At 32.1% G+C, this 10555-nt stretch overlaps 1 protein-coding gene across 4 annotated transcripts in view; it reads right to left on the bottom strand.

The window, feature by feature from the left end:
* Positions 1 to 251: 251 nt before the first annotated feature.
* The window catches only part of LOC106066440 (E3 ubiquitin-protein ligase HERC2-like), a 120442-nt gene continuing 110138 nt past the window's right edge, over positions 252 to 10555 (bottom strand). For all 4 annotated transcript variants that reach the window (XM_056038993.1, XM_056038994.1, XM_056038996.1 and 1 more), the window contains 14 exons: positions 10027 to 10150; positions 9767 to 9896; positions 9229 to 9368; positions 8889 to 8984; positions 8419 to 8537; positions 7957 to 8130; positions 6722 to 6805; positions 6185 to 6326; positions 5212 to 5406; positions 4829 to 4963; positions 4244 to 4406; positions 3800 to 3905; positions 2896 to 3108; positions 252 to 2664 (listed from right to left, as the gene is read on the bottom strand). In XM_056038993.1, coding sequence (XP_055894968.1) covers positions 2392 to 2664; positions 2896 to 3108; positions 3800 to 3905; positions 4244 to 4406; positions 4829 to 4963; positions 5212 to 5406; positions 6185 to 6326; positions 6722 to 6805; positions 7957 to 8130; positions 8419 to 8537; positions 8889 to 8984; positions 9229 to 9368; positions 9767 to 9896; positions 10027 to 10150 — 2094 coding nt within the window. In that variant the 3' untranslated portion in view covers positions 252 to 2391. The remainder of the gene's footprint in view (positions 2665 to 2895; positions 3109 to 3799; positions 3906 to 4243; positions 4407 to 4828; positions 4964 to 5211; positions 5407 to 6184; positions 6327 to 6721; positions 6806 to 7956; positions 8131 to 8418; positions 8538 to 8888; positions 8985 to 9228; positions 9369 to 9766; positions 9897 to 10026; positions 10151 to 10555) is intronic.

Below are 10555 nucleotides of genomic sequence, written 5' to 3'. Positions count from 1 at the left end.
TTTGGACCATCATTATCTTGAAGGGAAAAAACACAGAAGAAAATCTGTATCAACTTTTGAGATGCTGCAGGTGATTGTTTTTACAATGGTAGGATTGGAATTTTGGGTTAAATGCAACCCAACAATTCAGGGCAAATGTCCAGTGAGAGCCAGGACATTGTGCCTGACAAATCAGTAACAATCACAGATATACACACCACAAACACATACTATCTAAACATTAAAAAAATTAAATAAAAAAAAGAAGCTGAATTGTTTCAAGATCAATTTATTTCACATTGGCAATCTAAGAATTCACAATTATTGTACATGTTACAGTATACAATAAATGTGTGCAAGTCACCCATCTTTAACTAAAAGCACTTTTTACTTGGTCATAGACTAGTTAGTCTTCGTAGGTCAAAATACAGCCAAGGTCATCAATCAACACCGCTGCTAAGCATCAAATCAAAGCCTAAATAGAATTCAGCATACAGCACAAACTAAACACCATTGAGCAGTCCAAACACAGATGAACTACGGCAAACAATAATCAGATTTGAAATGTGCACAAGTGCACCAAGCACTATGTTCACAATGTGTTTAAAGGAAAAAAAAGTGATCAAATTTTAAATGTTCTTTTCAAGTCACTAAACAGTAAATAAAAGTAATAAGTCATTGAAAAATACAAAACATAAAAAAAAAACATCAATAATAGGAACTTAAAAATTAAAATCAATGGGAGACAGTTATGTTTGATAATTTGTTACATTTGCCCTACCCCACTCATCTATATACCTAAATGACAACATACAATTTAGTTACAAGTTCCTATCAGATATTGAGCTCTTATATTGCTATCCAGAAATAGTCACATGTTGAGCCACAATGAACAAAGTGAGATTTAATAACTCACCCCTTATGCTGGTGTAAAGAAATCAAGACAGTATTGCAAGAAAGATATATATAATTGGAGCTATTTAGTTTGACAAACATTGTTGTCATAACATTCTCCTAATTAAAAAAAAACAGCCTTTTGACAAATTTCATAAGATAAACATTTTCTGACAGAAGATTTGGCAAGAGAGATATTTCAAATGTTATCCTCTACAAGAATAATATGTCTCAATAGAGGTTACACAAAACATACTCACTCTTTCAACTCCTCAAACTTAAAAACACTATGAGTATGACCTCATACAACTAATATAAATTATTAGACATGTCACAAAATTGTCTTCAGATAAAAATGCTCTAACAAGTCAAGTGTGACTCAAGTCAATCTACACCTAAAAAAAAACAACACAAAACAATTAAGTCCTGCTGTCAGCTGGAGAGGGAGAAAGGGGAGAAGTAATCTAGTAAAGAGAGGGGGAGGTCATCACAGATGAAATACTTCCAAACATGTGATTTGTACACTGTCAAATACTGTCATCCATACAACAATATTTAAGTCTGTCATGACATGGACATTTTTTGTGACAAAATCCTCCTTCAAAATATACACATGACAAAAATGAAATTATGTAATTAAAACTTAATTTTTTTTTCAATTTCAAAAGGCATTTATTTAAATTGTCATAAATGAAATATATTTTTGTCTGCTTTTTTATATAAAAAAAACAAAACAACAATGAATGCAACTGAGATTTCATTACGGGTGATAACAAATGTAAAAACACTTGTAAACAAAAACGAAGTCAATACAAAGGAAAGAGATCATTAAGTCATTTTATATACATAATAAAACAACACTATGAAGTTTAAGTATGATTAGTGTAATATCCAACACTGATGTAATGTCCAAACCAAACATCCAATAGTTGCTTTCTATATAGATTTTCACCAGGTGTTCTACTAACAACAAACAGCAGCAACTCATTCAAACTATGAAATAAAGAAATAATTTACATTTGGCACAGATATATACACACACAACTGCAGTGTTAGGAAACAGTCCAATCATAAACATAACTAATGGCTTGTTGAGAGGAAAAGAATTAAAAACAAAATATTGTCACAAAATTTACTTTAAGTAAAAATGTGGCTTGGATTGTGTCTATGATCATATAAAATATGACACAGACATATGAGAAAGATATGAAGTGTTACTTATTAGATGATGTCAATGCCCTAGGAAGATTATAATAATTAGGTGTTACTGACATCAGTAGTAAATGACAAAAACATAACTGTCAAGTTTCAGTAAATGTGGTGCTCATTAAATATTTATTCAAAATCCATCAGCTGTTTTGTTGTCTTGCTAAGAATTAGAGGTCAATAATAAATCAGTCTTTTTACTAGTACACAAAAACCTTGACAAAATGAACTTGAAGAGGGGGATTAAAAAAACATTTACTCAATGTTTTGTTTCGTTAATATAAATGTATTGCAAGCAGGCTAAAGGTTTCTTCAGCTGGCATCAGAATCGATTATTTCCCCTTCACTTTCCATGCTGTCCATCTGATGGACTTCACTGGCCTCTGGGGTGTCCTCGTCCAGAGCATCCCCAGTCAGGGCTACCCTGGCATAATCATCAGTGTCAATGGACTTGCAGAAGTGGACGGCATACTTGAGCTTCTCTCTGAGCACAGCCTGGCAGGAGTACCTAGGCATTTTCAGCAGGAAGAAACAGGTGTAGCTCTCAGGTAGAAAGTTGTCAGGGGGGTTGTATTTATCCAATACCTGCAAGAATAAGCAAGAAATTTAGTTATTTTTGTATCAATGCAACAATAAGATAATAAAAAAAAAACTATTAGCCTCAAGTATACTGTAAGAAGTCTTAAAAGTTGCAAATCAAGGATTACATAAGTGAAAGAGTGATTGACCTATGTTTATATGTATAAATATTTATTTAAACACTCTACAATAGCTGATGATGAATGTTGTCAAGTACAATTATATACAGTAGCTTACCTGAAGAACAAAATCTCTGCCTCTAAAGTCAGCAATGGTTCTAGGCAGCCGAGTGCGGCCCCAGACAAAACGAAGAAATAGGGAACGCTCTGCATTGGTGAACTCATCCATCACTTCCCAGAACCACTGTATGAGAGGAGCATTGGGTTCGATTCCTTTGTAGGTGGCCACAGACTTCAGAAGACTGAGTGGAATGTCCTGACTACCACAAGCCTAGAAACACAGAAACATTAATAGATTTGTTTTAAAGACCCACATAAATCCATGTGGTATCATGGAATACGAATTTTAAAAAATTGGAAATTAAAGCGTTACAAAAAAATATTTAATCAAGTTGAATAAAATAGTGAAGTGATAGTTGTTTGCTCAATTTATAATGAAGACAAATTTTTATTTTAATGTACATTAACATTTTAAATAATGGCTGCTGTGTTTAGTTTCAAGTTTAATGAGCATCATGATCATCATCATTTTAGTGGCTCAGGGAACATGAAAAAAAAAAGACGTTATTACTAAAGGAAAAAAAGCTAATTTAAATTAGCTAATTAAACAAATTTGTTTTATTTATTTTAAAAACAAAGAGTTCCATATGTAGATTTATTTTCCAAAACAGCAAAGTAATAATGATAATAATAAATCTTTATTATCCATAAGGACCTTTGTCTTACAATTTGTGCATCACACAAAAACAACAACTCTTGAAAACAAAATATACATTGCATTCCCATCAGATTCACTCAAAAGTAACATGTGAAATACTTAAATCAGTTGAATTGTATTTAATGTCCATCTACATAATAAACACAGTATTTATTAGTTATTCTGAAAAAACAAACCCTTTTAATACATCATTTGAAATGGCAATACTTGAAGGTTAGGCGTGTCTAAGTTCTCCTGGACTTACCATAGTCTCCAGTTCATAGCCAGTAAACAGTGAGAGTAAAGGCACAGGGATGACTTGGGCCATACCTTCTCTCACCAACCTCACCTGCTCATCAAACTCATGCAGTCTGGGGGAGAGAGGAATTACATTTATTTATTTACTAATAGGGGTAATCAGATTGATTTTGCTCAAAGCATGTATTTGTCAGAGGAATGAAAAAAAAATCACATTCTTTATTGTTGTTTTCATTTTGCAGAGAAAAAAAAAGTTTGAATCAAAAGCATGACACTCAAAAATTCTTTATTGTCCCATGAGAATCATGACTTTAGTCAGCTCTCCATTTCTCTATAAGATTTTCTAAAGCTACATTAAGATTAGAGAGGAGAGAATGGATGAGCCCATTGGAAGCATTTGAATTCAATGCCACATGATAGCTAAAGTAAAAAAAACAACTAATAAGATCACCTGTGTTCCATGGCCAGCTTAACATATTCAGCCCTGTTCTCAGGTGTGATCCTAGAGTACTTGTGGCTCAGGTGAACCTCCTGACCAGTGGCACTGGGAATACTGAAAGGCATCTCTGCACTACGCAGAGCATCATCCTCCATTTCTTTTATACACATCAGGCCTGGACAAGGAAAAAACATTAGTTGTATACATTTACAAAGTCAATGGTTGGGTTCAGTGTCAAAAATTAACATCTTGTTAGCTCTAATTAACATAGATCAGAAGTGAAACAAAAACTGTTTAAGCATTTATCAAAACTATTTAATTATAATTGTTCAAATAAACATTTGACTTTTTAAGATTTAGTGTTCAACTAGATACTAGGTTTCATAAATATTTTGTACTGATTAAAAACAACAACATATTTTTAGCATTTACAGACATAAAAAGTTATTCCCCCCCCCCCCCCAAACTTTTCCAAAAAGTATTTATTAACATTTTATGTGGTTAAAGTATTAAATTATACACTTATAAAACTAATAAATAAATAAATAAATATAGAAATGGATTGGGAATATTTTTTAAATGTTATCAAATTATTACCAGGTATGAAGTCTTTATCAATCTCTGAAAGATCAGAAATACTTAGAGACATTCCAGCCAGCTGTTTCCAAGTTGCTTCAGCAATATTTAGACTCAGTGGGCTGCCACTTCTTATGGCTATACCAATGAGGATTCCTAAATGAAATAACATTGTTATATGTAAGGCAAATATATTGCCAATGTTAAAAATACTCTGCTTAGAATAAAAAAAATAAACCAATAAGGCTGACAAACCCTTAAAAAGAAATTTCCTGTAATTTTTTAATTGAACAAAAAAAAAGGAAATTCTCAAAGCTATATTAACAAATGAATTACTCTAGTTGAAAAAATGTAAAGCAATGTTAACATTTAAAATTGTAGACAAACAATTGTATTAAACTGACCTAAAAATTTGAACATTTTCTGATAGACTGGTTGGTGGAGCGATGGATTCAGCAAATAGCAATCTCTGTTGGCACCAGACTCATCCCTACCATTAGGTGTTACTATCAGGAGTGGGACAGAACCATTCTGTAGTTCCTCACACATCTCAACAATAGATTCACTGTAGCCCCCTCCACAATCATCAACACCTTCACCTAAAGTGAAAATATAGAGTTTATCAGTGACAGATATTTTATTTTGTACAGAAACAGAATATAAAAAAAAAACACCAATGAGAACATTTCTACTAAATATAGGAATGAAAAGAAAATCAAGAACAATATGTGCTATTAGAACCAAGCTTTATCCTAGAATGATCCAGTTAAATCACACCCCTACAAGCATATGTTGTCACATGCCAGAATGTTCTTTTAACCCTAACTTCAATTCACAAATAATAGTGTAGCCCTATATGGAGAAGCTTGCAACAAATGGTGATAGGAATGTTCTATGAAAGATAAACTATGGGGTGCAGGGAGGTAATGAAGAGAGGAACGAACTTCATGCTTAAGACTCTAATATGGACATCCACACATGGAACATATTCTTAAAAAGTGAAAATCATAAAAAGGATTAAAATTTATTTTAAATGTTAAACAATATTAATACAAAGTAATAGCTATTAAAAAACAAATGTTAGATGAGATTTAGTTGTTTTGTCAACATTGGTTCCCTTAACTGAAGCCAATAAAAAAAACCTTTGCTGTTGAATAGATTTTTAAATTGGTTTGATATCATTTGTCCTAATAAGTAATATGCAATATTTTCAGAGATTCCAGAACAACAATAGATACATTTAGTTAGTGCTTGGTCTTCATAGACACAAACTTCAGTTTTCCTTAATATTCTGAGCTTGAACAGTATTGATGTATTACCTGGTCATTTTGAGTCTATTAAAGACACTGTATAAAAAAAAACATGTCTAGAACTTACCCACAAATTTGACTTTCCAAACTCTGTGTGGTAACATTAAACTTTCATTTGTCAGTAGTGACATACGCTGGGACATCTGACCAAAGACTGACTTGAGCCCATCAGGTCCTGCAAGACCACCTTTCACCCTGGACCGTTTCACCTTAACAAAAAATGTCATTAGGTCATCAACAATCAATATTTTATATTTCAAAATGGTCTGGTGTTTTCACAGATTATAACCACATAATTATAGAAGCTAGCATACCAATATTTTAAACATATGTTAAAATTAAATTCTTGGTAGTATCAACAATTTCACTTTTTTTTCCTACTACTGAATAATGCTACAATCAATTTGACTTGATATTACATTTTTGTTAGCATGTAACATAACAGATACATTTCCAGAACTAGTCTTTTTAACAAATTAATAAGCTAACAATAATAATAAGGCTTGATTTTTAGCCTGAAAATTAATGAGGAGCTAACAATAACCTTTATAAAACAGTTCACCTGAATGAATACAGCTAAGTTCTAAAATCCTTAACAATTTACCTGTATTCTGTTTAACTCTATAACAGGTCCATGCTGTTTATCTCTCACCATTGTAGCCTGGACAACTTTTCGGAATGCTGCTTCCTGAAGATGTATAGAGGATTTGAATTTGGTATTACAAAAAATGTGACTTTTTTTTAATACTGCAACAAAATGAACTGTAAATACAGAAATATGTTCTGATAGATAAACTTAAGGAAGATACATTAAAGTAATGAATGGATAAACATATTGTTGGTAAGGCAAATCATAAAAAAATTGTTTGGGTATTTATGCTACTACTAGATTTACAGAACTAAGATACTCTCTATTCTTGCAATTTCATTTCCCCACAATAATAATGAGGTTATAGAATTACCCAATAGTTGTTGGCTTGATAAATTTAGCAAAATTTGGCAACTAGGCCTACAAATAGAACATTCCAAAGTTTTAAAGAAAAAAGTCTTAATCTCTAGTAAAGATCAGTGCAATCCATTTTATATTTCAAACTTTCACAAATTTCTTGTTGATTATTGAAGTGCTGATTCATTGACAGTGCTGAGAAGTGCTAAAGTTGTAGACTCTTTCTTGAGATGTCAGACGTTACAAGAAGTTACTGTGATGTGCCGGGGATTCTATAGATGTATATCTCTAGATCTAAATACTATCTGAGAGATTCAATAAATGAAGATCCTCTTTAATTCAAATACATAACTTTAATTCAAAACTAGGAATCACTATATGTACAGAATTAAAACTGTATCAAATAAATAACTTTGTTTCAAAGTTCAATAATAAAAATATTCAAATTTACTACTAGATTTAATAAAAATACTACACTGCAAATTGTAACTCAAAACTAAAGTACGTCCTATCTCTACAAAGTTTACATTTCGACTCAAGGTTCTAGACGGTGACCTTTTTCACATTGGTTTTGACACTTGGCTTAACCAATGAAATTATTTTCAACCAATCAAAATCACTTCATGTGAGGTGTCACACTACTTGATTGACTATGGGTATTTCCGACACCTGCACTATGTTATCCTGTCCTTGGCATAGTTTATTTTAAATTATTTAGTATTTTAAATTAATATGTGACAACAACATTGTGGTCCTGCCGAACATGCTTAGTAATCAAGATATTATCACAAAATGTGTATAAAATACAGGTTTGATTTTATTATAAAACAATCACAGGTAAAAGAAACTTTTTGCAAGGCTGGTTAAATAAAATGTCATTCTATAAAAATTACTTTTGCTGAAGAGACTAGAATTCCCCTAAGAGCATCTAGTCCTGTGGAGAAATCTTCTTTCCCAGTGGATTGGTTACTCTCCTGTAGGTGTACCATAGGGATACAAGGGCAGAACAGTTCAGAGAAATGATGAAGTAAAACCAAACGATTTCTCAAAACAAACATTTCAATATTCTGAAATGGTTAAAAAAAAAAGTTATGGTGAAAATTATTTCAATAGTGAATATTCTATAATTTTTATGATCTCAACAAGTAAAGACAATTGTTTTTGTCTGTTTATAAAAGAAATGCATATAAAAAAGCAGCAAAAAAGAAACAAGAGTTACAGATTTATTGAATTCAAATATAAATAAATATTAATCCAGTTTTAGAACCCCTGTGACAGGAGGGAGGATAGAGAAATGTGGAGGATGAAAACAAAAATTTATTTGGAAAAAATGTTGCTAGACAAAACTCAAGTACCTGCAGGTGGTTATACTCCATTGGGATAGCTGTGGGAAGTCGGCCAGCACTAACTGGTTTGTGTGTTGACCAGGCCAGACTGTGTGCAGACCCACAGGCCACTCTGTTGATCTTTTTACCTAATATTTCAACATGCCAGGCAATGTATTATTTTTTAACTAATATTAATTTTATAAAACAGACACCAGTTATGTGATTCTTAATAGTCACATGAGACCAAAATGTTAATGTATCACACTATTAATGAAATAATGATTTTCTCAGCACTAACTGGATTCTTTCTCTACCTATCACATTAAAATATGCTGTCATTAAAAGTTGCTTTACAGAAAAACTAAAGATTCAATTTATTAGTCAACTAAAAAATTTCAAGCTATATTAGTTGGGGATCTATTTGTCCTGGAAATAATTTCTTAATGAATTTGCATCAGTCACTAACAATCAACTTTGAGATAGGCTTCTTTACTGACCTTGTAAAGCAGCCACAAGTCTAGGTCTCTGGATAGCATTGGTTGTTCCATCCCCAAGCTGACCCTCATCATTGTCACCCCATGTGAAGACATCACCTGGAGTAAATTAATAAAGCTTTTTAGAAGAACAGGTGAAAACATTTGAGGAACACACAAAAAAAAAAGGAGAAAAACTTAAAGAAATTATGAAACCAATTTCAAAAACAATTCTTTAATGTAGACAAAAACTTCTTGCAGATAAAATGAGATGACTTTTGAAAACTATTCCATCATTGCAATATTTCATATTTAAGTCAAATGTTGCAGCGAACAAACGGAAGAGAGTGAAAGTAAACCTAACCTGTCTCTGTGCACACCACACAGTGCAGGGAACCACAGGCAACATCAACTACTTTCTTGCCTTGGAGGGCAGTAACTCTTCTTGGCCTTCGCACATGATCATCTGTTCCATGCCCAAGTCTGTGATAATCACCCTTACCCCTGTAAGAAAATTGATAATAGGCTATTGATAATAAAATTAATAATATATGAATCTAGAAAAATTACATAATATAATTTTAAAAAGAAAATTAAATATATAATAGAGTTGATATATCATTAACAGCATTGTTGGCAAGGATTAAGATGGTCACTTTAATTAAAATGAATATTTTATAAAACTTTCTACTTCTTGACCAAATGAATGCCAAGTCAAGCTTTTTGCTGTTTCTGAAAAGACTTTTAGATTACCCTTATAGTTTATCTCTTAAGAATTATCACAAATCAAACATGACCATACATGAAGCCTCTAGTTCAAAATATTTTATAATTAAATTATTTACTAGTGTAAAATTAAATTTAAAAAAATGGTTCTTTTGGAGATAATGACTAGAACTGACCAAGTGTATACAGCTCCAGATCTGGTCAGTGCCACAGAGAACTGAGACCCACACTCAACTTTCATGACTCCTAGACCTTGCAATGCTTCCACCTTCATAGGGACTTTACAGCCATCACTTCCACCACGACCTGAGCAGCAATACACAGAACATTAGGCAACAAAAAAGAACAAGAAGTAACAATACAATGCGATGAGTATTCTAATGCCACACTTTGAAGGTCTACCTAATAAAAGTCATCTACTGATCTACAGGCTTACCCAGCTTGCCATAATCTCCATCTCCCCAAGACCATACACTGTCATCATCAGTGATACACAATGTCTGGGCATCACCACTGCCACAAGCCACATCAGTCACCCTGTAGTCTTTCAATGCTTCAAGCTGAATGTTTGAATAAAAATAGGACAATGTTACACACATATATATGGATGTTTGAACATGAAGAACTATTAGTGATAGTGTAGATCTATTGGAGTTATGTGACCTTATCAAACATGAATGACTTACATACATATTTATTTGATTTATAACACTTTTATTTTTACTGTAAGAAATACCTTAAAGTGTATTAAATGGTGTGGATATGTTAAATATAATAGAAAAATAAAGACAGAAACTAATTGCTCAGAGATTCCTGAGGATCATTTATATGCCCAGAGCTAATGTTTATGTGATAATTGAGCTTTTAGATAAAGATGAACAAATGTTGGCCTAGAAGTATTAATTACAACATTAAAATTTTTCCTCTGACTTTTAGTGTTATATTAAAATCATTAATAATATAAA

Source organism: Biomphalaria glabrata, chromosome 8 (genome assembly GCF_947242115.1).
Source record: "Biomphalaria glabrata chromosome 8, xgBioGlab47.1, whole genome shotgun sequence".
Lineage (NCBI taxonomy): Eukaryota > Metazoa > Mollusca > Gastropoda > Planorbidae > Biomphalaria > Biomphalaria glabrata.
This window is presented reverse-complemented; position numbering and strand designations above follow the sequence as displayed.